General features: G+C 41.6%; 1 protein-coding gene across 1 annotated transcript; it reads right to left on the bottom strand.

Annotated features, from left to right (window-relative positions):
- On the bottom strand, positions 1-26,586 carry Tnfrsf11b (TNF receptor superfamily member 11b). Its single transcript, XM_027431411.2, has 5 exons — positions 26,479-26,586; positions 7,397-7,763; positions 3,562-3,753; positions 2,064-2,288; positions 1-392 (listed from the first exon to the last, which is right to left on the bottom strand). The coding sequence occupies exons 1-5, from the start codon at positions 26,584-26,586 to the stop codon at positions 1-3; spliced, it is 1,284 nt and encodes a 427-aa protein (XP_027287212.1).
- Between the last annotated feature and the right edge of the window lie 1,235 nt (positions 26,587-27,821).

Genomic DNA, 27,821 nt, shown 5'->3' with positions numbered 1-27,821 from the left:
TTATAAACAGCTTATTTTCGGTGGTGACTGGACCTGGTTCTGTATCATTTCCAAAAACAGCTTCTGATACAGCCTGTACATCTTGAAGCTGTGCAGGAACCTGATGGTCTTCCTCAGACTGTGGGTGACAGTTTTGGGGAAGTGGTATGGTTTCAAGTGCTTGAGTGCATACATCAGGCCCTTCAAAGTGTCTTGGTCTCCGTTTTTGACCCGCCACAAGCTGAGCAGCTTCAGAAGCTGCTCGCCCTGTTTGCATGTCTTCCTAGTTCTCTCGATGTCCTCTGGGCCAATCTTCTTCCCAGGCAAGCTCTCCATCAAGACGTGAAGCTGCTCGGCTGTGAGGTTTGCATGCCCGATATGCTGTTGAACACTGTTCTCACAGAGGTCAATGTCTGTATGAAACAAAGAGATACTCATGTCATTCTTAGTCATCTATGGCCCCAGACAGATGCTCTCACACAATCTGTACCTTCATTTTAAGGACAAGCTTTTCCTGAACTCCCTTAGGTGACCAAAGTGGCTCTAGTTACTTCTGATTGCTAAGGTGGCATTGTTTTATGTTAGGCTAAAGGATCACCTACAATCTCTTTGAAGCATCCAACAACAGTCTTGTGAGAAGCTCTGATTTTTGAGAGGGATCCATGGAAAAATTAGGGACTCATGGCTTTCAACTTTCCAAGCAAAAAAATTGCTACTTTACAATCACAGCATTTCAGGGAAAAAAAAAAAAAAACAGAAATAAAGTATTCAGGTTCTTTATATGGTAATGGAAATTTCAAGAGTTGGTATCTAACCTTGGCCCTATTTGACAAGAGACACTTTAACTAGTCTTTAATAAATAGACATAGCACTGGAGAAGCATCCGGGTGTGGCAAATATGCAAAGGCAGACACAGCAGTCCAAGAGCAGCAAACACATAGCCTGGAGGGCATTTCAGCAATGAGCTCGGGCATAAACATGAGAAGGAGTAACTAATGTCTCTATTAACGACATGAGTCATTTACTATCTGTGAGCCTTAAGGCAACTCGGTTCATCTTTGTGGAGTGCAATGTTCTCATTTATAAAGCAGGGAATTGGGTCCCTTCACATACTGACAGTCCCTGACTTTCCATTTCTTTTTCTTTTTGGCTTCAGGGCTAATTATAGGTTCAAAGAATAATTTTGTGTTGCCAGAAACACAAGAAAAGTTTACTCTGCGTGAGTGAAAGCAATGGCCTGTCAGAGGAGTAGTAATTCTCCTAAAATCTATTGCTCTGACTTCCCATGTCTGAAGCTTTTTGGGTAGCATAGGGAATCTCTGTCAGACACTAGGGTAGAGCAGGGTAATTTCTGCTCCATGCTGTCTGCCCTTCTTCGCCTCTGTGGTATTTCTTCCCAAATGGTAACTGAAGTCAGAACTCTTTCCGCTGTATATTGTGAAATGCATTCTTCATGTGGACTAAAGTCTACTTCCTCCTCTTTGGGTGTCTTCCCTCCTTCCCTCTATGCCTTGCTTTTCACCCTCCACACTATTTCCCAAAGATTCTTCAGGAATCTCTAGCACATTTGAGCACATGCTTTTGGCCGGCCATTTCCTCCGAGAAGCTCAAATGCTTATTGGACATTGCTAATCCTCACCACAGATGCCACTAAAATGGTAATTTGGATGCAGGCTATGTTGTTAGGATTAATGAGAGGTTATCTGCGAGACACTTGGTGCCTCTCTGAAGAGATTTCCCAAGTACAGCAAGCCGTGAAACGTGAAGCAAGCGTCAAGGGCCCAAGGAATTTCCATAGGCAGACATGACTGGAGGCTGAGCAAACAGCTAAGGAATCTGGGGGCAGGGTCCCACCCTCCCCTCAGCTTAGTTCTTTATTGAAGTGTTCATGTCTCAGAGGTAACAGAGCCTTCCTTAGCTGTGACAGGAATCGTGTCTACACTACCACTTATAGAGAAATTGTCAGTTCTGTGACGATTCCAGGAGGGAAGCACCCTCCCCGCTCCATAGACAAGTAGCCCATTCATATTTTATGACACATAGGTGTCTCTGTTAACCGACTCATTTACTTCAGGAGACGGTACCTTGGATAATCTTCTTCACCATATCCTGGTCTTTGTTTTGATGCTTCCACAGCTTCAGTAGCTGGAAAGTTTGTTCCTGCGAGCTGTGTCGCCTCTTTATCCTCTCCACACTCTCTGCATTCACTTTGGTCCCAGGCAAGTTGTCTACCAGAACATTGAGCCAATTGGGCGTAAACTTGGTAGGAACAGCAAACCGGAAGAAGGCCTCTTCGCACAGAGTAACATCTGTAGGAAGGTGGAAAATACAGAGATTCACTTAAATATCCCACAGTCTTTCCAACAAAATAATAAAATAAACAAAAGAAAAACCAACCACAAAATGAATATGGGGTTGAGTTTTTCTGTCTACATGCTAAAACTGGTAGTTTGAATAACAACTTTCTTTTGGATGCTCTTAGTAGTGGAGACCACTGGGTTAATGTGTTGTCTAATGTTCTCTTGTTTCCTTTGTCAGTTTTTGGGTAAAGGGTAAGCTAATAAATGTTTAATGAGAATTTAATATAGATATGCACACATAGACAAAAATTCTAGAACTTAATGTAAATATTAATTCTTTGCTAAAAGTTTGCTTAATGACTAGTGGGTACCACAAAGTCAAAGAAAAAAAAAAAACCACAGAATCACTGCCTAGAAGGAACCCAAGCAATAATCAAAATATTATATTATTTTATGTGCAATCATTGTAAAAAGACTTGCCATATACTAAATACTTAGTTAAATGCAAAAATAAAATTTAAGTTGAAATTGAAAAATGTTAAAGCTAAAATTAACTCTTTTCATTACCCTTTCACTCATTTTATTTTTTTTAATAAGAAAAAATAAAGGATACATTAAGATATCTGGTAACAGTGAAAAACAGTGGAAATGTTTGGAACTTTATAAAAGATGCCTGTGTCCATCCTGTATTTCATGTTTCCATGTAGTAGAGAAAGACATTTTTGAGAGAGTCACATTGGTTTGTGTCATTGTTTGCCTTGAAGTCTAAAAGCACATAGCACTGGTCTAAGTCCCACAGTGACTTAGCAATTCCATCACCAACAGGGAGTGGTTTAAAGTCTGCATAGGGACCACAGGCAAATAACACAACCAAAGCATCCTGCAGCTTCCATGCAATGAAGCTACGGATATGATTGCTAATGAAGCCAAGTTTTCATTTCTAATTTCTCATCAGTTTATGACATTTTGCTTATTAGTTGCCAATTTATACTTTAGCTAATTCGGACATTCTTTAGAAATGATAAAAATGTTTGAAGTTAATTCTACAATTTGAAGTCTGTTCATCTGGGCACAAGCAATCAGCTTGCTACTACTGTGGAAACAGAGGGGAGAGTTCGGGGACTTGAGATGCGGCTGGGAGCAGTTTCCGGACCTTTTGAGTTTGCAGCAACTGTCAGGCAGGTTAAGAGTCCAGAAAGGCAAAATGGGAGTGTGTGTTCCTCTCAGAGGAGGAAGATATGCTTAAATGGTAAGAAGGCAGTGTGCTTTGGAATATAATTACCTATTCCGCATTTTTGTGTTGCTTCTCTGTTTGCAGAACATATATTGTCATGGGATGCATTTCCTCTCTGGATTAGCAAGAGGCCAAGTGCGCTGCAGTTCGTGTGTTTCCTACAGGGGGCTTTCGATGAGGTCTCATTGGAGAAGAACCCATCTGGACATCTTTTGCAGACTGTGTTTCGCTCCGGGGTTCCTGTGGAAAATAGCCAGCAATTTAGCGCCTTGGTCCCCAACCCTTTCTCTGCAGATAACGTCTAGGCACAGTTCTGAACCGAGTTTTCACTGAGTTTTTACTGCTACCACACATTGCAGGAAAGTTTCAGAATTTCCATTTTTCACTCCATTAGACAAAGACAGCAAAACATCGACAGTCAGCCTCTCCGGCTCTTTCCCCTTCTTGTAATACCCACGCAAGTTTGTAGAGCCGCTACCTACAAAATGCTGAAATGGGACATGAAAAGACAGGAGGGTGGGGTTCTCATTAGTCCTGTCTCTGATGAAGTGCCAGCGAGGCTTGTCAACCGTATTCTTTGCGCAATTATTCCTGGAAAAATCATCAAGATAACTGCCGCGTGTCCGCTTAACTGCCATTCTTTGAAATCAGCAGCATTGAATGGTGCATCGTTCAATTCCAGTCGTTTGTTACAGACGTTCTTTCTCTCCGAGCTCCTAATTGTGAAACGTGCTAACCTTGAAAACAGCACGTTGTAGCAAACAAACTCTGGAAGGTGGTGGTGAAGTCAACTGCTGACTCAGAATATAAGCCTGACATTGAACTACATAATAAGTAGATAATGACAAACCATTTGTTTACAGCGTTGAGTAGAGTGTGTCAAATATTTCAGAAGGGTAAGTACAAGGGTATTTTACTTCATGGTTTTGAAACATTTAATACCTTTGAAGACATCACTGCAAACTCTAACCAAGAGACTTTCAATAGAGATGCCACAGAAAATAAATATATTCAAACCCTGAACTCACTTATGCATGGACACAGCACACATTACAGTGTATTTGCATATGAAAATATCTCCATCTAGTGTAAGCTGGCTGAACAGATTTAGACTTCAGTTTTCAAATGTAGATTGCACAGTCCAACTCTGGCTCATGCAAGATAACACACACAAAAGAGACAAATGAAAGCTACAGCAAGTTATTAAATTTCATTTATTAAAAAGTTCCACGTCCTATTTTATTGTGTCTTTTACCCATCCTGGAAAGAAAGCAGTCAAATGGACTGGTTCTAGTCTAGTCTCCTGTCTCTTCCTTTATAAAAAGATTCATGATTCATTGACCTGTAAAAATGACAAAGGGCTAGCGAGACGAGGAGGAGGAGAAACCACAGGCCCGAAGTCTCACATAAATGCTATTTTCAACACTGCAGGGACATTGTCTTAAAAATCACCCTCACAAAGGAAGAGGAATTCATTATTGTTTGGTTTGTAGTGTACTGTCTTACATTCCTCCCTTTCAATGGAACCCCCACTCCATGTTAAACTGTATAAGGTTGTAAAGCAGAAACATTTCGGCATCCAGTCTCTGCCAACTTACTGAGAATAAATGGCTTGGGTGTGTGGATTCAAGAATCCATTTGCTGATTGCCACAGTATCTACACAGCAAAAGAACTTGTCACTCTTTGGGTGCATGTTTGTGACTTGATTTTTCTGATGTCACCTAACAAGAAGGTCATATGTCCGAAACAGTTTCTCAGGTAAACTGGCCTTCCCAGTTCTTTAACAAAGGGAATACAAGAATGACAAATAAAGTTTCTATCTATTTGGAGGCTTCATCTAATAACATCTCTGAGTAGGACTTCTTTTATAACTGAGAGCACTTCTGTGCTTAAAAAAGATGAAGCCATCTAAGTAATGATTTTTGCCTCATTGGGATCAGTGGAAATAGCAAATATCTAGTCTGGCAGGCAAAATGTAAAACACTACAATGATAAGATGAATTGCAATTCACTCTGACAGCCCTCAGCAACTCAACAGGAAGTAGAAGGCTAGCCACTAGGCAGATATGATGATAAGAAGATGAAGCAATCTTGGTCTCAAAACAACAACAAAAATAGTTATCAAACATTTTGCAGGATAAAACCACAGTCTGTCCTTCCCTTTGGCCTGGAAACCTCTTATTTTCTAGGCAGAACCTCCTTACAGGGTTTTTGGAGAGAAAAAGTTGAATAAACTCGACCATGTGCCTTTGTTCTATAGTTCACCCCTCAAAAGTATTTTCATGCCTGTGAGGACAACAACCTTACTATTGCTGGTATTTCCACAGTTTTCAAGGTTTGGAGCTACACCGTCCTTGCCTAATTTCCCTCTCCATAAGGAGACAACTCACTGCACTGGAGTAAATAGGCTTGCTTGAGATTGCCTCCCTATTGGTTGGGATAGTATTGAGTCCCAAAATGTCAGCCAATAAAAAGGAGGGCATAGCAGTTCTTTCTCCTTCAAATGCTCCATCTAGCAGGGCTACTGTGAGCTCTCCTACAGTGCTCATTCTTTTAAAGATTTGCTACAAAAGAGACCAAATAGATGTCAAGTTTTTGTTCTGGATTTTGTTTGTTACCTTGCTTGAGACATGGTCTCATTCCATAGCCTAGGCTATATCATTGGTTAGCCTCCACCTTGCTTCCATCCTGTTTGTGTCTTTAGAGATGGGACGACCCAGGCCTTTGCTGCTACCCCTGACTTAAATTGGATATGCTTTCCATGTATGCCTTCAAAGCGAAAGCACCTGTCATCTAAACTTAAACTGCTTACAAGCAATGAGTATATGCTTTTGGTGTATGCCTTCAAACTAAAAATACCTGCCATCTAAACTTGTCACAAGTAATGAACACATACTAGTTAAACACGTACTATGACCTCTCAACCAGTCCTGTAGCTGGCAGCTCGTTGCTAGACACATGGGGTGCTGATAAGCCCTCACTGGGACTTAGAAAGGCACAGGACAGCCTCCCACGGAAGAGATGGTCCAGCTTAAGTCAAGAGGCTGGGTTGAGGGGTCCTGCTTTAAAGTGAGCGATCAGAATTTACAGGGATCACTCTTCCCTCCTTCTGGCTACATGGAAGCTCTTCATTTCCTAAGTGGCAAGCAGTTGTAGTCTACAGTGCCGCTTTGAGCATGTGTGAGAAAAGGAAAACAATGGGTCTCAGCTTTCAAAGTTTCTCACTAGCCCCAGCCCAGCCTGCTGGGAATGCAAGAAGAGAAAGTACTTGTTTATCCACGAGGACTTCCGGGTGGCTTGACAGTCTGTTTTGTCTAAGATAAAGAATAGCTGGTTTGAGGTTTGCTATTGTCTTTATCTTCCCAAACATTCGACTCCCGGGCCAGAAGGAGAAAACAGCTTCATTTTTAAGAGTGAGATGTATTTCCCCTAGCCATTCCCAGTTTTACATAATTAATTATAACTTCTCATTGTTCGTGCCCCAGAGTCTCATTAATATCAGCATAATTACTCTCCTGGTGTCGATTACCATTTCTTATGTTTGTCAAAAAGCCCTGCAATCTGCATCTGTCCATGCCGAAGTGAGAGGCAGGACGGGGTGGGGTATATCAGCCACCTCGAGGTGCAACTCAGACGACGGGCCTCTAAAACGGAACCATCCGTCATGTAGCTCATTCGGGAGAAATTTGCTGCATTTGCGAACCCTCACTAAATTACACTGTAGTGGCAAAGTATTCCTTCGAGAAAGGTCCTTTGGAAACCACCCAGACACACGGTTATCAGGTACTGTTACCGTTTACCAGGACGTGTCCCCTAAAGTAGCTACTGCCTCGCTTTGCATGGTCCTAATCGGTTTCCCTGCGCATTGTAGCAGATACCTACCAGCCTGCACCACTCCGAAGCCTGGCGGACAGCTCCTATGCTTCAAGCAGAATTCCAGCTCCAGGTAGCGCCCTTCCTCACATTCACACACCCGGTTGTGGGTGCCGTTGCACTGCTGCTTCACGGACTGCAGCTCCTTGCACACTGGGCTGCAGTACACGCATTCGTCACTGGTGTGCCAGCTGTCTGTATAAGAGTGGTCAGGGCAAGGGACACACAGTGTCTTCCTTCTCACTGTACAGTGCTGTTTGAGGTAGGTGCCAGGGGAACATTTGTCACACAGGATCTGACGACCGGTTTCTGGGTCGTGATGAAGGTACTTTGGAGGAGAGGATTCCTGGGTGGTCCATTCAATGATGTCCAGGAGCTAGAAGGGGCACAGTGGTTATTTAGGGTGGAAATAGGTTGGTATTTCTGTGCAAAGGCAACATCTGAGACAAAAGTCACTCACTACCTAACCTTAATGCCATTCCAAGAAGAGCCAACACAAAGACGCTTCCAAAGCCATAGCTTGGTTTATGGAACAGCCAAGAGGATAGGCAGAAACAGACAAACAAAATGATGCACTTTTACAGACAACTGCAATTACAGAAAGCTCAGAATTGCACTAATGATACTTGGGGCACCACTGAGACTTCAAACATCGCAGGTGTCAGGATCGTCTCTGGGTTAGTGAAGGGATGAACTGGTCACTCACCATAGTTACACCAAAGTTGCCTAGACTCCTTGTTAAATATGTAGACCTCCAATACTCATTCTATGAAGGGAGCAGTATGGTTCTATAGGTGGGGAGTTGGGCTTTGGGAATTAGCAATACAAATGAACCCAAGTAATTTGTTGATTCTGATGTATGGAATGAATGAACGGAGAATTGTTTTCTTGTTTATTTGACAACTAGTTACTGAACCTTTACTAATGGCCAAACTGTTCTAAGTACTGCAGATGCAAATAGTGAAAAATAGTGCAGATGCAAAAAGTGAAATAGTTCACAAACTCTGGGCCACGAAGCTTACAGTCCAGTTAGAGAAGAAATTACATACAGTAAAAATTAAATGTCATGCTCGAAAGTAAGCATTATTTTAAAAACAAATGGGAAAGCAGCTTAAGGAGATGGCAAATGCCCAGTGGGAGATGGAAAGAGTATAATTGCTAATGTGGTCACAGTAGCTGGACTCAGAATCAGATAATGGCTCTTTTCGTTTCCTTAATTGCGGCTTAATGATGAAAAGCAATGGAATGAAGAGTTGATGATGTGGGAAGGTACATATTATCAGTGGCCATTCATAACATGAATCATTCATTCATTCATTGATTTATTAACGCAACAGATCCACATGAAACGTCTACAAGGTGTCAGGAAGTAGGAATATCCTGGTGAGTCCTATGTAAGTACCACCTCTTTGAGCTTTCAAGCCACTATGTAGATTCCTAGAGTTTTAGAGATTGAAGTTTTCTCCTACGGGCTTGTGGGCTCACAATCTTGTTTTGAGTACGCAAAACACATAGAGAAAATGAAATGACTATCTCTGCCAGGGTTAACTGGGGGAAACATCAGGGGGCAGGCATGGTTTCAGAAGTTACCATCCATTGACGATGGAGATTTCTGTTTCACCTAGTCTCTCCATCCTTCAACCCCAAATAAACACAGGACACTATATTAATGATAAAACTGTTGGTGATGGTTAGAGCTTCTTATTGGCTAGCTCTGTCTTAATTATTAACCCATTTCTATTAATCTATGTATTGCCACGAGGCATTGGTTTTCCTGTAATCTGGCATGTTACTGTGTTACTCCTTGGGCAACATGGCGTCTCTTCGAACTCCTCTTCCTGCCCCCCTGGCCGCCCCCCCCGTCCCCCCCTTCGCATTCTCCTCATCTCCTAGCCCCGCCGATCTTCCTGACTCTACTGGCCAATTAGAGTTTTATTCATCAACCAATAAGAGAAAAAGATGTTCAGAAGGACACCCCCAGAAATCCATCATGGCAAGAAGTCTTGAAGCAGGAAGAAAGAAACGGGTAGCAAGAGTGCTTTTTGGGGGGCCTCTTGTTCTGCATCCCCAAAGGTCTTCAGAGAACATTGAAGAACAACTTCACACTAATTGCAGGAAGCATGTCCCCAGGAGCAGCAGTAGAGGGTGGCTTGCTTGATTTTTCTAGTTTGGTTTTTGGTACAGGGATTGACATGGACTGTTTACGGGTTTGGGGAAAGCAGCAACACCAACACAATAATTCTTTTTCCAAACTCTCCTGTTTGGAGAGCTCTGGAAATGTCCCAATTCTCCACCACCCACACCTAGGAAAAACACACCGCACTAGAGAAACAGCATTCCCTGTTAAATCAGATGTGGCCAAGGTGAAGACTAGCCTCTTTCATGAACATTCAGTATTTTAATCTAAGTGAATCCTTTCACTTCCCAGTGGAACATGGGCGGCATCTTAAAGCATGTGAGCTGATAAAATGAAAGGAAAAAAACAAAAATACCTCCTCCAAGATAATGGTTTTGTTTTTTTAGCAGAGAGAATTTTTCAGAGTGTCTTGAGGTGAGACACTCCAATCTACAAGCTGTGAGTGGAGGGGTGAAAGTCAGGCCTGCTGTTTCACGAGGGCACCCCATAACTTGAGGGGTTTAGAAGAAAGCATGTTTCTTCATTTCCCTGAGGCGATTTATCAGCTTGCAGGAAGCAAAGATGAAAGGGGTGGCTGGCTGATTGCTCGTTTGAATATGCTATGAGCCACATTTTAAGGATCTGCTTCAAATATTTCTCCAATCCCCAGTGCTAGGGCATGAGGGTTTCCTAACACAACACACAAACCCATATGAAAGCAATGAGACACACTTTCTTTTTCTCCCTTGCTGCTCACTTTAAGTTTCCTGGAAAGCCACATTTGAGGGTTCTGCTTGCCTTCAACAAGTCTGGCTCACAGGTTCAGAGAGGTTACATCCAGCCATGCTTCTCATCGTTGTCCTGTGCCTGTTCCCACAGGGTCAAAATGCTCATTCGTTCATGAGCAGTGATAATAATTACTCCATTAGTCAAATGTGATAAAGATGGGATATGACAGGAAAAACAATGACAACTTCTCATGTGTTTTGTCCTACAGAACCACACAAACACCAAGAACATCTTAGTATTTCTAACCTGGAAATATATAATCTGAACCCAAACCTTCCCAGCTCTCATGGAAGGGTTCACGAGCTATCAGATTTTGTAGAATTTGGGGATAAGGGGTTTGAGCTGTCAAAACATAGGCAGATATTCTTAAATCATTTTTAGAAGTCAGAATCTGAAATATTTCAGACCCCAAGACTTCCAGGTTCAGACTCTTATCACCAAGAACACTAATACAATTCGTGTTTTCCTAGGAAGTTGACATAATATTGTTGTTTCCCTGCACTGATACCGTGGAAATTAATCATTTCTTTTAAGATACAGGGAAATGAGAGTGGGAGGAATTTAGAGAAAAATTAATAGACAAGGTATGGATTTAAGAATTAGGGAGTAATTAGTAGATGCAATTTCCTCAAGACTACTGTGTGGAATTAAAACCCAGAAGGATTTGAAGAATGACAGACTTGTTTTCAGCAAGTCCAATTGGACCTCTGTGCTTTACTTGGAAAAAAAGAATCCACTTTAGTAAAAGGACAGAACTCTGTGTGGTCAAAATTGGGTAGTTAGTTGTCAATCTTTGGTTAGCCCCAATTCCCACACCAAATTTCTGGACTCAGTGGCTTGGACAGAGAATGGTCAAGATGAATACAGTTCTTCTTCTAAGTCTTTTCCTCACTTCCTTTTGCACTGCCTGGAGCAAGGAAAGAGTCATGGTCCTAACATTAGTTATTGCTCCTCTGTAATAACGAATGCTTTTATAAGGGTTTAAAAATCAATTCCTGTATAATGCAATCTCCAGATATTCCAAAACATCTAGAGAGGCTGAGACACACATACACATGTCTGCGGAGCCTTAACATGCTTTTTATAGATGGGAACATCTTTTGTTGTTTGATTTTGATTTGTAAAATAAATGTAATTTTCCTTTTTCTTTGTATTTTCTCTTTTGCCCTCTTTCCATTCCCCGCCTAACCTTATCTGGTCCAATCACCTATACTTGAAAATAATCTATAAGACCTACAGTTTAGCACTTCTTACTAATCTGGAATTTCTTCTGGAAGCTTCCATACTGTGTTTCTCAAAAGCATAGTTAAAGTTCTGCCTCTAAGGGCCTATTACCCACTTCCATGTTTAATGTTGTTACACCTTTAAAGAATCCTCTATTCCAAGCCTCTCCATCTTTTCTTATCTATCAAATGTTTCCAGAGGAAGGAACTGAGTGACAATAGAGAGTAGATTTAACTTACTGTCTAGCATCTCTTCTAGCTTTAGCATTGCGCTGTTCTTGGGTTTGACAATTTAGTTAGTAATGAACTAAGAGGCAAGTCTCCTTGTCTCACCTCCTTCAGACATTTTGCTCTCCTCTATTTAGCAACCTCTTGCATCCCAATCCCCACTTTTGAGGTTCAGGTTCAGCCATGCCTTCTCCTCCTCCCACCCCCATCTCAAATGACAAATGAGTTCACTAGAGCCTCTATTGGTCTACATGACTTTATGACTTCCTAAAGGATAAAAGAGCACGCTTCCTCTAGCAGGCTTGTTTTTGCATTATGCAATACCAACAACCCCATACTACTGGGCTTGCTTTCTGGTCTACAGAACCATGAATGAGCCAGTGGGTTTCCATTTATGGAAGATTCATTAAAAGCGTCCTACGCAGAGCCTGAAAATAGCCAGTTGGTCTGGGAGTTCCTTTTGTAATCCCCCATCATGATCTTTGCCACAGAGAACTATTTGAGGGCTGTCCAGAGTTAGCTAAACATCTGGTCAGTTTTGTAATCCATTCCATTTTCAAGTTCATCTCAGTGGTGAAAGGAAACATCCAGGTTACATACAGTTGAGAGTTTCATAAAGATTGCCTGTGGTATAAATTACAAAACATATTAAAGCCTAGATACACAGGGGAGGGCCTAGGCCCTCTGCCAAATCAGACAGACTTTTTGATGATCCCCCATGGAAGGCCTCACTCTCTCTGGGGAGTGGATGGGGGTGGGACACGGGGGAGGGGCAGTGTTGTCATGGGGGGGCATGGGAGGATGGGAGGAAGAAGGATTTATATGTAAAACAAGATTGTTTCCTAATTTAAAAAAACATTAAAAATAAACTCTTCACATTAAGTTCTATTTATTAATTTTTTGTCATTTTAGTCTTTTGTAGTCTCCCATTTTCCCTCCATTCCTTAAGTAATTAGCTCATTCATCAAACATTGATTAAAACAATCACTGTTTTCTGGAAATGCAGCTAGATGATGGTGTCAATATGAACCCAGCCTGATGTGAGATAAGTATAAGCTACTCACTGATTAAAAAAAAAAAAATGGAGGCAGAAAGAGGGACTGGGGATGAAGGAAAGAACCAGATGGACAATCAGATCAGAGATCATGAGAAAGAGTTGATGACAAGGGAGGGAAGGATCGATGAATGTTGGCTGATATGGGTGGAAAGAGCTGAATTTTAATTTCCTAATGTCTCCATTAATTGCTGAAAGTAGAAGTGTGAGTGTGCGTGAATAAAAAGAAGTACCTTAGGTAGGAACTTTTTTTATGAGATATAAGGGATGATGCTAAGCAAAGAGATGGAAATGCATACTGAGAATTCAGGGCAGAACTGCAACCGTGGAGCACGCCTAGGAGGTTCTCAGCACATAAATGTCTCTAGGAGGCCGAACAGAGCAGAGCAAATCCATTACCCAAGGATACTGAATACAAGTACAAGAGGGAAAGACACACACTAACTTAGTATTTGCAAATGTTTGTGAGATGAGATGAAAAAGAGAAAGGAAAAGGTATGGATATCATGGGCAGCTTTGAGTTGCATACAAAATGAGCCAGGAATAAAGCTGTGAAAAGCAGAAAGCCTGGCGACCCAAGGTGAACTAATGTGTACTTTCTGAAGGAAAGTTGGAGAGCTGTATTAGGCTATGTTGACCAGATTGCAGTTTAGGAATTTACAAATTCCTAAAATAAGAGTGATTCTGATATCTATGTTCCCCAAGTAATCAGTTTCAAACCAATGGGAATTTAGAAAAAAATTTTAAGGGTCAATATCAGTTTTTATTCACCTATTCCCATTCTCAGTATGCATTCCCAGCTATTTGAAGGTAAGGCATTCAAATCCATCTCCAATCTTGCACAATTTCTCAGTTATATGGCAGGAATTATGGGCCAATTCACCAAAATCACTTTGCATCTTTACACCATGACTTGATAATAAATTTTTGTCTTACTTGGTTGGGTAAATGAACCTTAGAACAATTTTTGGAGAGTCTCCCCCCAAATTAATTTTTTATATTTATTTCACATTTCCTTTTATTAAGCATACATTCTTTTCTTATATAATATAAAGAACATAAGACTCGGGCTGGAGAGATGGCTCAGAGGTTAAGAGCACTGACTGTTCTTCCAGAGGTTCTGAGTTCAATTCCCAGCAATCAGATGGTGGCTCACAACCATCCATAATGAGAGCAATGCCCTCATATGACTTGTGTGGATGAAGGCAGAAAGCTGTATACATAATAAATAAATCTTAAAATAAAATAATGTAAGACTCAAATAACCATGTGGCATAGCTATGTGTGTTGGTTATACAGGGAGTAGGAAATAAAAAATGTTGAACCAGATCTTTTTCTGGAGATATTTTGTATTTCTTGGTCAATAGGGAGTTTCACACCTAACATGTGACCCTACATTAATTGTCTATCCTCTTCTTAATGATCTCCAAAATGTCCCTTTGATGGGTTAGTAAAATTAGTTTCACGTTCAATTGTAACTCGTTTGGTAGAGTGTATAGCAGGCATGAACAAATCCCTATATTCTAGCCACAGCGATACAAAACCTGGGTGTTATCAGGTCTTTTAATCCAAGCAGTTGCTAGGTGGAGGCAGGAATATCAGAATTTCATGATTGTACTTGGCTCTATATAAAATTCAAGGCCAGTTTGGAGATCACAGGACTCTGTTTCTGAATGTACTCGTACATAATAGTATCTGTAATAAATATACATCATATAATAAAATTGGCTTCAGTATCTTCAAAATGGTGTTACTTTCTTGGTTCTGCCAAGGGATTCAAGGCTGATCAATATGCTTCCCCACTCTACCTCCCAAAAGACTAGGATAGTAGAGTTTGTCTCCATATTCTTGTAATGTTTGATGTGAGTTTGAACAGATAGCAAGTCTTCAGTATATCTAGATATTTATGCAATCCAATACATAGGTTGAATGCCTTGTGTGTACATCTCAGATAATTGGGGATTACACAGCACACGTAACTATCCAGCATGTGAAGGATGAATGGGCAAGCTATGTACATCTCAGATAATTAGGGATTACACAGCACAGGTAATGATCCAGCATGGGAAGAGAATGAGCACAGCCTGCATTTTCTTGTCTGTAGAATGACAGGGATAAAGGATTTACTTAGAGGGTGTTTTTTTAAAGGCTTCTCTCATTTGCATGGAGTTTTGCAAGCACTGTTTCATTTGTACTTAGCCTTCTGTGAACAAAGGCGGTTCATTGGAGAGGTTTATCTCCAGCTGCCAGGTCCCCTTCTGAGGTGTAGCCTGCTTAGTAACTCCCCCACTAACCAGTTATTTGGCTCAGGGTTATGTCTCCAGGTAAGGAAGCAAAAGCAAATGAATTGAATCTGTTCATCTCTACATCTGTGCTCTGCTGCCAACTTGTTTCTCAGGCAAATGAGGGAAAATGCAACTATGATTTATTAGATGACTCACCAGGCCAAATTTGATGTGAGCTCGCTTCCCCTAAGGCTGAAGAACAGTCTCCAGGTAAAATTTAACTTTCAATGTAATTTTTGTTCATGTCAGAAGTTTCTGTTAGTTTTCTGAAGGCATTTGCATTAATTAACACTGTTTGGTTTGTGCTTAGACCCAGTCGGAATGGACAAAACAGATTTGCATATTATGGGCTTATGTTACAGCCTATATAGTAATATTATAATGTGAAATATTTTACTATGATGTAAGAGTGTTACAGGTGGTTGACATTTTACTAATTAACCAACTTACAAAAGAAAAACATAAACTAAAATCAAAAGTTAGCATTCAGGAAAAAAGACCTGGGGTTGCAGGTTAACACACAAGATGCATAGAAATCTCACGTATTTGGGTTCCTAGATCCTAATACTTCTTTTCTTAGTCTTATGATAATCACCCTATTGGAGACATAATGTCATTTCTAGAAAACAACTCATAATATCATTTCTAGAAAACAACTCAGCCTACCTTGGTAATTAGCAAGCATCATTAGACCTTGAAGGCTCTCAGCTAGAGTCCCTGGCATCAGAAACTGTGAATTGGTGGTATATTTTGGTATGTTGATACTTCTGAACTCAGTTTTAAGATGACATTTTATCTTCGTGGTTCTTTCCTTGGAAAATAACATATTGCCTACAACAAACACTTTGTAGATCCTTTTGCTGATTAGCCAAACCTATTGTTTAATTGACATAAATGTAAGAAAAGTTATGTCTGCAACAAAGTGAAACAGAAGCTAGAAGGAAAAGGGGAGTCAAAAAACATCTTTGTTAAATATGTAGCTATTCACTGTCTGCCTGTGATGTTGAAGAATCACACCATATATCTTATATGGTATGAAGACTACCATTTCATTTTATAATATTGCTATATAGCAGCCTATAGCCTAAGCCCATTCTTCACATACTACCATCCTTCATTTCTCACAGTCTCCTACAAAGGGCATGATAATCTCCATTTTAAAGATGAAGAAATTGAGTCTTAGAGAGTTTGGTGACTAGTCAGAAATGACAACAATTCCAAACCATCCAGAGTTCAAACCCAAACCTGCTTGAAACACTTCCACAACTGAATATAAGCTTCCCAGTCTTATGAGAGACAGACATGGAAGTAACTGTAATACTATGTAAAATATAATATAATCTGACACTTGTCTATCGGCTCATCTCTTAAACCAATTCTCTCTCAACCATCCACCAATGTATTCACTCAACTTGATGCAGAAATTCTCCTGTTTTCCACTGAAGTAGTTGACATGACACTTTGGTAGAAAGGCCTGCGAGACTGGAAAATGAATGACATGTCCTGCCAAGCAGTAGATCCCCAGTAGTGCATCTCCACTCCTCGACCCTCCTTCTTTTCCCAGCATTCCTCTTATATGCTTGACCTTTCTTCTCCATGCTTTCACTGTCTGATGAGCCATATCCGCCTTGCCTTACACTCTGTTACTTATGAAATTTGGGTTTAGATTCACATCCAGTATAAAATCATTGCAAAAAAAAAAAAAAAATGAAACTGTGTCCCACTTGAGCTAAAAAGCTAAATGGGTCCAGGAAGGAAAAAGGTATATGGAATCACTTCTACAGATTAGCCCTGGGGGCTCTGTTCTGTGCATCCTTCACTCCAGCTTAATGTTCTGGGTTGAAGGTATGCAGAGGTCTTTTTCTGACTTGCTAGGAGTTTCCATTGGACTCAGTGGCTAGATATTAGCATGTTCTATAACAGAAACAGAAAAAAAAAAAACCCCAAAAACTCAACTAAGTAACTTTAGGGTAAATTGAAATTAGTGAAAACCACCCAACTTCTATGAGGTCCCCATTTTCTATTGTGTGAATCTCTGCACCCCAGGATTTTTATAAAAAAAAATCATGTGGAATGTTACATGTGACAAGCATATGTGACCACCCTTGTAAACAGTACCCATGTCTTTCTATTTTATATTTGCACACTTTGCAGGCATTTAAGGAGGTTGACACTGTAGATGAATAAGCCTTTATAGAGGGAATGTCAGCTGGAAGTAATACAGGAGAAGAAGTATAGTCTGTTTGGTGATGCCCACAGAGTTGGGTATTTAATTCAGACAGCTGCCAAGCCTCCAATGACTGCTGTATTTTGCTGCCCAGCTAAAGTTTTCTATAATGTTTGATGGCCAGATGTTTTGATTTGCAGCCAAATAAAGATCTCCTTACTTGTGAATCCTTGTAACTCTAGCTTTTTGTTGGTGGTGCCTTCACCATGACTGTGAATCAGGCATCACACCTAGTGGGGCGTTGGCTGCTGAGTCATTTAGGACACAGGTTGGATTTTATTCTGTGCAAATAAGCAACTCCAAAACATCAGTGCCTGTAGCTGACACCAAAGGGAGAGTTTTCACTTGTGCTGTCATGCCCAGTTGGTCTGTCAACAGTCAAGCAAAGATTCTTGTCTGGGAAGTAATATTTGGAGGTTGTTTATGTGTGTGGAAATATGAGGAGAAAAATCAAACAACTAAAAACTACAGATGTGTAGGTGTGCAGCACTGGAAATTAGATGCTTGGTTTGGAAGTGAAGAGATCATTTGAATTCACCAGTCCTCTACCCGAAGTGGCCAGATCCCTCCCATTCCAGCCACACTAGACTGGAACTCCCTATCAAGTTTTGGAAGGAAGAAGAATTGAGAATTCTTGGCAGAAAAAAGAAAAAGAAAAAGAAAAACACTAATGACTATCACACAGCATCACTCACATCCTCACACACCAATTATTTCTTATTTTTTCTTTTTTGCTGGACATTAAAAGAAGAGACAAGAAAGCAGAGTGTGGGGATGGAAATCTGCTGTCTGTCCCCTGATCTGTTATTTACATGTAGAGTTAATGGTCTTGCCAGGCTGCCTATGACCATGCTTCGAATGTGTGAAGGTTTGACATTTATTCTTAAGAGCAGTGTGAAGTTGTCAAGTACTTCTTTGTGAATATAGCCGCCAAGAAAATTTTACTCAATGAGTCAAGAAGATTGCTTGTGACCATAATTACACCTCTTCCGCAAGCCCTGGGGGGAGGTCTTGAACTTGGCTTTTAACTAAATGGAGAATAAAAAAAAAAAAAGGCCCACATTGCCTATTTCCATGTATATCAGCTGATGACAAGAATGAGAAAATGGGAATGGTTTTGGTTTAAAAGAGTAATTTATGACCCTCCAGTATATGTTATGATTTCTAAAGTTAGATAACATTTGCAAAGCTGCTTCTTGGATGATTTCCTTGACTTCAACAGAATTTCTTGATTTCTTATGTCTGACCAGTGGCGCAAAAGAAACTTTTAATGACCATAACAAAAGAGACTACTGCAAAATATTCCTGTAATGTTTCATAGATAAACAAATCTACTTGGGCTTTGACAATTTGATAGACAACAATATTCAGTGGATTCTGTAAAAACAAATCTCAGACAGCAAAACTTTGAAATTTTAGCAGACATCCCATGTATCACCTGGCTCAGCTTATCTGTTTAGCTGAGGCATAAATAGGGTCACTGGCTAAACCTCAAAGGTAAGGGCGAAAATAAGAAGTCGGGGGCCCTTGAGTCCTGCCTGCCTGACCATTGTAGAGTATTTTCCCATCACCGTGCATCCAGCGGGGGCCCCCAGATTACACTGCTGGTTTTGGAAGTGTTGATGCAAATTGTTGGGGAGGGATATTATAAAGAACAGGCTCCTGCTATCACCATTTTCTAAGGACAAAATACATGAGTTTTGAACAAGAAAAGAATAAAACAAAGGGCATGCATTTGATCAAGAAAATAATGAGACTGAGTTGAAGCCAGAGATGGTGCAAAGAACAAGCCTGAAAGCAGGACAGGAGAAGGGCAAAGTCAGGAGTGAGAGCATGATGACGTGTAGACTATGAAGAAGATGAAGCCAAGAGACCAAGAATAAGGACAAAACAAAGCCGCAAGCAAAAGCAAACAAACACAAGGGGAAAAACAGGAGGCAGAGAGCGACCAAGGCCGCTGGACAACAGAGAAAGGAGAAGCCACCTAACAGGAAGCATGGCAAGGAAACTAAATTTTTTTGTTTCAAAAACTTCAACTGGAAAGTTAATCACCAAAGGCAGTGAGCATGCTCAGAACAGCTGCTGTCTTCTTTTCAGTCTAATTTAGTCTTCTTGCCCATTTCTCTGCTTTATCTATGGCTACTTACAAAACCTTTGCAGAAGGCACAGAATGAATTGAGGTGAAGGCCTGGGGGCTAGTCTTTTCATTTGCAAAGATGCTGCACTCCCACTGGAAGTGGAATGTTAATTACCAGGGGGAAAACACAGTGGGGTTCTAATCCAGGGGCCTCAAATTTCAACTAGGTTGAGTACAATCTAGAGTTCTCTATAATACAACCAATAACAATGCTGCACTGTGTATTTGAAATTTGGTCCGACAGTAGATCTTGCGTGTTTTCAAACATAAAAGTGCTTAGGAGCGCGGATGGACATGTTAACTAGCTTATCTTAGACACTGGCTGTGTTCCCTCTAGTGTATGTTTTCTTCCTTCTTTTGTCATGTGTATATATGTACAGTATGCATGTGTATGTATTTGTAGGGGTATAGACATCCATGTGTGTGCATGTGCATGTATGTATACCTGTGTGCAGATTGGAGGTGGATGTCTTCCTTGGTAGCTCTCCTTGATGCAGTCTCTAAGCTTAAGTCACAGCTTGGTGTCTTGGCTTACCCGGCTAGCCCACTTGTTCTGAGGATCTCCTGGTGCCATCTTGGGAGCCAGAAATTACAGGTGAGCACCACACCCTCTTGTCACTAGGTTCTGGGGACACAGACTTTGCTTCTTGTGCTTTCCTGCCAAGCACTCTTCTCTCTGAGATTTCTCCCTCCTTTTACATCCCCTGTCAATTTACTGTCTGCAGGCTCAGACACTTGGAAGAAATTGCACGAAAAATGTGTCTACCCCAGCCCTTGGGATACTGAGTCACCTTACAGTTGGGACAAACTACTCTACTGTGTCTGTAGAGCACACATCACTTATAGAGGCAAGATGAATGACGGAGTGGGGGGGGTACCACACACCTTCTTGTAAGTCTATTCCTATCCCTTACAACTGTCTAAGCACATTCCTTTTTTTAGACTTTCTATGCTAGTTATTCCAAAATATTCTGTGGTAATGAGTTCCAAAAGCTAATTATATGTCACATAAAAATACTGTCATTGTATCTATTTCAAGTTGGCCGAACCTTGCTCTTTCTCCTTACACAGATCGCTTACAGCTGTTGCTAGGATTTCCGATTCACTAGTTCCTGCTATTGTGGGTTGCTAAATTTTATTTTGATTTTTGTTTTCCTTTCTAAACATGGTTGTCACTACCGCTCTTGTGTGCATTTTGTTTGCAAGACGCTCTGTATTAGAAATGAGCCTTGGCCCTTTTCTCCCTTGCCATGTGAAATCAGCTTTCTCCATGGTTCTCTGGGGTAATGACCTGGGTTGTTAATATTATTTTTATCTCAAGTCCAGGCTCCTTCTAGAGGCTGAAATTTCTTGAGTCTAATACTCATCAACTGTGTTTGCATCCTTTGAAAACATTTATAATTTTTCCAGGGAAAAACTGAGTATCTAATGATCCAATTTAATATCATGAGACCTATGTTCTTTAATCAGTAGTCAGCAACCCTCCATCAGTATGAGGAGCTCAAAAAGCTGTCAAGTTGTGCTCACACTGTACCTCCAAGGGTTAATATATTAACCCAGTGCATCTTGCTGCTTTCCTAAGAAAGAGCTTTCATGAAGGTTCTGAGTTTCCAAAGTAGAAATGTATACAGTGATATTTAAAATATGGCCAGATAAGTATGCTAGATTAACATTTTGAAAGATAGCCAAAGCCAACCATAGGAGGTTAAATCACAATTGCACAACAGGTAGATAAACTCTCTTGGAACATCCATGGAGATGTCAGATATATTACCCGAGGCTCTAGAAAATTTCACCGTAGTCCATTTGGCTCAGCAAACACATGTATCATGATGGTGGAAACCTTGTGGGTCCAAATGAGGAAGATGAAAATCTGTGCTTATAATGAGCCCATGATTTGTTTATCCTTATTTCCTTGGAGAAAGTCTGGAAATTGATGGAAGTATTTCTAAGGGTGTTGTGACAGTTGCCATTAGGTATCCAGAAAAGTGAAGAATAATTATATGCCTTACAAGCCTTCAAATATCTTGTTGGCAGCTGATGAATAATAAACTAGATGATATGTATATATTGTATATAATATCACTGTGATGTTTGAATTTAATTGTTCAGTTGACATCACCCAGAATAATCTGGGAAAAGTGTCTCAATGGAGGACCACCTCGGTCTGGCTGGACTGTGGACAGTGAACATTCCTATGAGGGACTTTCTTCATGGTCTAATTGAGGTAGGAACACTCACTTTGAATATGGCTGTCACCATCCCCTAGACAGGGGTTCCTGAACGTAGAAGTCTGGAAGCAGCTGAGCAAGCCGAGCATGAGCAAGCAAGCCGGTATGCATGCATTCATTTCTTTCTACTCCTGACTGTGGATGTGGCTAGCTGCTTTAGGTACTCGCCACTGTGAATTCTCTGCTCTGATGCACTGCAACCTGGAATTGTAAGCCGAGTGGACCCTTTTCCCTGTGTTGCTTTTGTCCAGGCATTTTATCTCAGCCACAGAAATAAAACAAAGCCCATCATCTAGTACTATGGCAGGATTCCATTTTATTTACATAGGAAGTACTTTTGCCATCATTGTTATCCACAATGAGTTTGCCAGGAATACAGTAACACAGGATTTGGTAAGAAACACAATGAGAGCCAGGCATTGGTGGCTCATGCCTTTAATCCCAGCACTCAGAAGGTGGAGGCAGGTGGATCTTTGTGAGTTCGAGGCCAGCCTGGTCTCCAGAGAGAGTGCCAGGATAGGCTCCAGAGCTACACAGAGAAACCCTGTCTTGAAAAACAAACAAAAAAAGAAAGAAAGAAAGAAAGAAAGAAAGAAAGAAAGAAAGAAAGAAAGACAACGAAATTAAAATGTCTAGCAAGATTGGCTCACTATTTTACAAATCCAAAGCAGCAAAGCCAGGACTGATCAAGCTCTCCAGTCAACATTAAGACATACCTGCCAGCTTCATTCCTAGCTGTGTGTCTGTGGTGACAATACCACATAAAAATGCCAACATATCATGACTTCATTATGTCTTCTACTGAAGCTTGTTTTATTATAAATCACTTCTCTTTTATTACTATGTTACAGTATAGTTATGCCAGGATATTGATTTCATGAAAGTTTTATGTGTAGGCAAAATATACGTACACCGAATTTCATTTCAAGAGACGTGAGGGTGGTTTCAAATGATTTACCATAGAAATGCATGGGAGAGAATATCAAATATAGTTGAGAAAACTCTGCCCTATGGAGTAAAACCCAAACAATTTTCAGTAAAATGCTGATAACTTTGGCAACTTTTCTGTTACAGAGCAACATAAGGGTCAGCCAAACACTGTTAGTCCAAGCCTTGAAAGATAGAAAGGTTTTTGTTTTGTTTGTTTGTTTTGTTTTCATGTACCTTAAGAACTCCCACCCCCCACACCCTGCAAAGCAGAAATTAAGGCTGAAGAAAATTCTCTTGGTTAAGGCCATACTAAGGAAAATAATGTTTTTCACAGAAAGCCTTTATACAGGGACCATGTGGGCTGGGAGCTGCTGAGAACACCGTCTTGAACAGGAAAGCAAGGAAGGCAGACTGTGAGCTTAGTGTCCCTTGGAAAAACACGCGGCCATAGCCTCTACAACTTTTTGAATAAAATGTTTGGCGAGCCTTCCACCAATGGTATTCAGCAACTGTGGTTTTTTTTTTTTTTAACTTCAGTAAACTTGAATACTAAATTGAAATTAGTAACTGTGCTGAAGATTGCTAGGTGACCCAGGCCAGGAAGGTTGCTATGGACACAGGGCAAGACACCGGGCAGGGCTGCCTGTGTGGAGTTGGGTGTATGTTGGGTGTCGGATGCTTTTGGAAACCTTCAGAGCATCCATAGTCTCAAAAAAAAAAAAAAAAAAAAAAAAAACCAAAAAACCAAAATCAAAACAAAACAATGCTAGGGGCAAGCTTTCGAACTCAGCCACTGGGGGAAGGGGAGGAAAGTCAAAAATGAATACAAACAAAAGTCAGGATATTATGCTAAAGACAGACCAGGAACATCAGGCAGTTTCCCTGAGCCAAGAGCAGCTGCCTCTCTCTTTCCTTCCACTCCCATCTGTCGTGAAAGGAAGAATTCAGAGCTTGGCTTTGCGAAGTTCAGGGTGGGTTCTGACACTGCATGATGGATGATGGGAAGTTTTAACCACAGCTAAAGCCTAGACCTAAGCCAGGCGTGTTGATGTTCCCTGCTCTCTTAGTAACACATGGCAACCAAGAAGGAAGTGACTTTGTTTGATGAATGCTCTCTCCTTGCAGAACAGCACTGTGCTCAACTGTCCTGGTGAGCATTCTAGGAATGCCCATGACCATGGACCTATCCCGAGGACTGCCCTCCTCTCTTTTTACTGCCTGGCTACCTTCTCTCGTGGAAGAAGGTGGAATACAGTTTGTTACATGGTTTTCCATCTCTCGGGAAGATGTCTCGATTTCGCTTTCAGCAATAGCATACCACGTTGTTCCTACAAGGTGTGAGAAAAGGCCATCCCTTCAGCCTCTTGGCACCATCAGTACTTCTTGTATGCAGATGGTTCTAGCTGTTATCACACAGGTAGTGTTAATGAGAAGCACAGACTTCAGAGAGGTTGTCTTAACACCACTGGTTGTCTATAAACATCCCAGGTTAGAGAAAAGAGGAACTCCAGAGGGAAGAATACGTCACTGCTTTTCCTCAGGCAAGTGGTATGCGGCCAACTGAAGTGTTTAGTGGAGAACCACTGTGCTGCAACTTCCCTTATGAGCTCATGGAAGGCTGTTTTTATTTATTTATTTTTTAATTCCCCAACCATCTGGGGGGTTCCTCTTTTGTAACTGTTATTACATGTTCAATACTTGGCCCACATATGCTCTTGCAATAGGCTGCTGGGCTCAGAGGGCAGCAGGGACATCTCCCTGCCTGTTCACTTCATTCCCAGTATGCAGTGAACGCTTCATACAAAGAACCAAGTATCTGTGGTGCTTCTTGTTCCGACAGCCAAGTCTCTCTTTTTCCCAAGGGGAATTCGGCCTCTTTACACACAAGTACAATGTGTCCATTTCCCATCACCCATAAAAGAAAATCAATCTCAGAATCTAAAGAAAGAGAGGTATCTTTCCTATTCATCTGTATATCCAAGGCACATTCAAGGCTTTCTTTTCTGATATGGTATTATCTGAAATTAGTGTTATCTATGTACATATCTCTATATAGACCACCTAAAAGACAATTATCATTTCGTTATTTGGGAAGAATAATTGGAAGAAATAATTCAGTGATGAATCTCTGAGTGGAATTTTGAAGGGGGCCAAAGTGAAAAATACATAAAATCCACGTATGAAGTTTAAATACAGGCTGGAGAGATGGCTCAACTGGTAAAGGTGAGGCTCACAACCCAAAATCTAAGTTTAAATACAAGCAGAACCAATTTCTGCTGTTGATTAGTCTGGATGTGAGCAGTGTAGTAAAAGAGGGATACAAAGACATTTTGGGGGGTGCTAATAATGTATTTGTAGATCTTTTTGCCAACTCACAAGGATTCAATTTGAGAAACATCTTTAGGTACCACCACCTGTTCTAGGGTGTTCTTTCTTCTTTGGGTACTTCTGATTATTTATTGTGTGTTTTAGTGCAGGTGCACACGGGCCAGGGAGTGGGAGTGGAGGTCAGAGGACACCTTTCGGGAGTCAGTTCTCGCCTCTTACATCGATGGAACTCCTGTTGTTAGGTTGTCACTTACCCACTGAGCCATCTCCCTGTCCCCTAAAAGTTTCATGTCTTAAAAAGTTCTTCTAGGTGTAACTGAAGAGATGGCTCGGCAGTTCAGAGGTCTGGCTGCTCCTCCAGAAGATATGAGTTCTATTTCCAGCACCCACATGGCAGCTCATGCATGCCTGTAACTCCAGTTATAGAGGATTTGATGCCCTCTTCTGGCCTCAGTCAGCCACAGGCACACAAGTGGTGCACAGACAGACATATAAGCAAAACACACATATATCTAAACATAAATACATTTTCAAAATTCTCCATGTATCCATGTAGTTAACATACTCGTGTGTAGTCTCCTGCCCACTGTTTCCGGAGTGACTTTGCTATTGCATAGGCATGTCTTTGAGTCCTTGGAGCTAAGGGGAAGGTTACATAGCTTTCCTTTCTTGCTGTGGGAGAGGTTGAAATGCAAACATGGACTCCAATGCATCCCAGACACAAACATTCCTTAAAGACTTCTCTAATTTGTAACTGCGTGTGTTTCACGCTCTACTGATGCAAAGGAAAAGGATTTTCACACAGAAAAACTTCTACATAATCGTTAACAGCAATTTTCCAAAAGCCTAAGCTAAGAAGTTTTTTAAAGGAGAAAAGGAAAGAAGGACATATACTATGTTAAAGAGATTCCTTTATTTCCCAAACAGTATTGCAAAAGAGGTTTAACCCTATTTAATGTTGACCTTGACATGGTTAAATATGTTGTAAGACACCATTACCAGTAGTCTATTAATATTTTTCATATCTATATTGATATTGAGAACTAGAAAAATAAACTTTATTAAAATATTAAATTTCACAGTTAAATGAGAGAATATTTTCTCTAATGTCCCAAAATGCCTAAGGATGTACCAGAACACCTCCCACCCTCCAGCCGCCCCCCCCCCGCATCCAAACTGTTTTACATAAGTTTCTAAAACTCTACCTTCTCTTCCTAACATAGCCTGCCTCACCTGCTGTAATGAAAAAGTTAGTTCAAGAAAAGGCACGGTGCACCACACAAAGCATAAGTAAGTAAATAAATACGGTAAATAAAATGGGTAAAAATCAAACCAATAGTCTAAGTCTCCCCTCGCTGTGTCTCTCTCCCCTCCACATAAACTCAGCAGAACCTTTTCATGGAAAAGCCACTCACCCCCTAGAGCAGCCTGGTATAGCTAGAAAAAGGGTCCCTGGGGTTTGGAGGGAGCCCGGCTTGGTCCCCATCAGCCGGAGGGGAGGTCCCGAAGCCGGGTGGCCAGCAGCCTCCTGCCCACGACTTACCACCAGGAGCGCGCAGCACAGCCGCTTGTTCATTGTGGTCCTCGGGGAAACCTCAGGCTGCAGGCGCCGGGTCAGTGCTAGGTGCGTCTCTACAGCCGAGGCGATCATGACGTTTTTATATAAGGTCTGGGTAGCAGGAAGTGTGCCCTGCCTTTGATCTCCCAAGTCTCATCTGGACCAACCTTGTACCTTTCCTTTTTAGGAACCCTGGGCGCTAGTGGTAGGGGGTGCGAGACGCTCCAGGGTTAACGCTTTAGGCGCCGGAGTGGGAGGATCCTGCGTGGAGGCGTGGGGCAAAGGGAGGGGGTGACTGATTTCTGTAGGAGGGAAAAAAAGAAGAAGAAAAGGAAGGGAAAGGCCACCGCTGAGCTGTGCATCAGGCGGCAGCTGTCCCGCTGCGTCTAAGGTTTCCTGGGCTCTTCCCGCCAGCGGCCAGCCTGGGGCAGCTGGAATCTGCAGCGAGAGGCTGGGCACACGCCGGGCAGCCTCCGGGCAGCCTCCGGGCAGCCTCCGGGCGCTGGCTCCTCCACCCCAGGTTTTAACTACAACAGACGCTTGCCGAAAGTCGCAGATACTGTTCCCTTTCTGGAAGAAGTCTGGAGTTTTCCTTTTAATCCGTCTATTATTTTAAACCTTTCCCAGAGATTCAGGAGCCCCCAAACATCCCCTCTCTTAAAGGCGTGGCATCGACCTCAGTGCTGTAGGGAAAGTTTGTGCAAAGTGCCCTGGACCCGCCGACGAAGACTTTTTTGTTTGCTTTTAAAACTCATGTTTGCCCTAGGTGATCAAGAGCAAGGGAGAGCCAGAAGAATAAACTCTTAGTACGTGGAGTAGAAAAGTCTCACAAGCAACTCTACGCTTCCCAGCATCCTCCTCTCTAAAGGGTTGTTGGCACCTGAGAGTCCTAACCACTGGGCTTCTAGTCCAGTGCCTAGTCAATGATTAAGTCGCCTCTTCACTGCCCCCTGCTGTTGACACGCTCCAAGATTTGCATACAAGGTTCTTGTCCCGCCCACCAGTCCTCCCAAAGCCGGTTTGGAAGTTAGATAGGATTGTTTCCGAATTGATTTCTCATTCCAAGGTGCCATAGGCGGCTCGCAAGTCAGCTGTAGGTGGACACGCAAGGCTGGTCACAGCACACCTGATAAAGTCCCTGAAGAACTGGCTTCCTTATCAGGGGCAGGGTGAGTAAGATACCTGCTAAGTAGGGCAAATTCTGTCAACAAGAATCAGGGCGTCCTCCTCTTCACTGCAGGATGGATCTGATCCTACAATGAGTTCAAAGCAGATCCAGACCAAACAAATAATTCTTGGCAGAAACAGACAAGTTGCTGGTTTCTTAA

The sequence above is a fragment of the Cricetulus griseus genome, chromosome 10 (assembly GCF_003668045.3).
Source record: "Cricetulus griseus strain 17A/GY chromosome 10, alternate assembly CriGri-PICRH-1.0, whole genome shotgun sequence".
Lineage (NCBI taxonomy): Eukaryota > Metazoa > Chordata > Mammalia > Rodentia > Cricetidae > Cricetulus > Cricetulus griseus.
This window is presented reverse-complemented; position numbering and strand designations above follow the sequence as displayed.

Bases quoted from the DNA above. Each gene is read 5' to 3' on its own strand.
- Tnfrsf11b (XM_027431411.2), bottom strand. From the start codon at position 26,586: ATGATCGCCTCGGCTGTAGAGACGCACCTAGCACTGACCCGGCGCCTG. The intron at 3,754-7,396 runs GTAGGTATCTGC...TATTTTCCACAG, and splicing joins CTTCGGAGTGGTGCAGGCTG to GAACCCCGGAGCGAAACACA. The intron at 393-2,063 runs GTACCGTCTCCT...TGTTTCATACAG, and splicing joins GGTGAAGAAGATTATCCAAG to ACATTGACCTCTGTGAGAAC.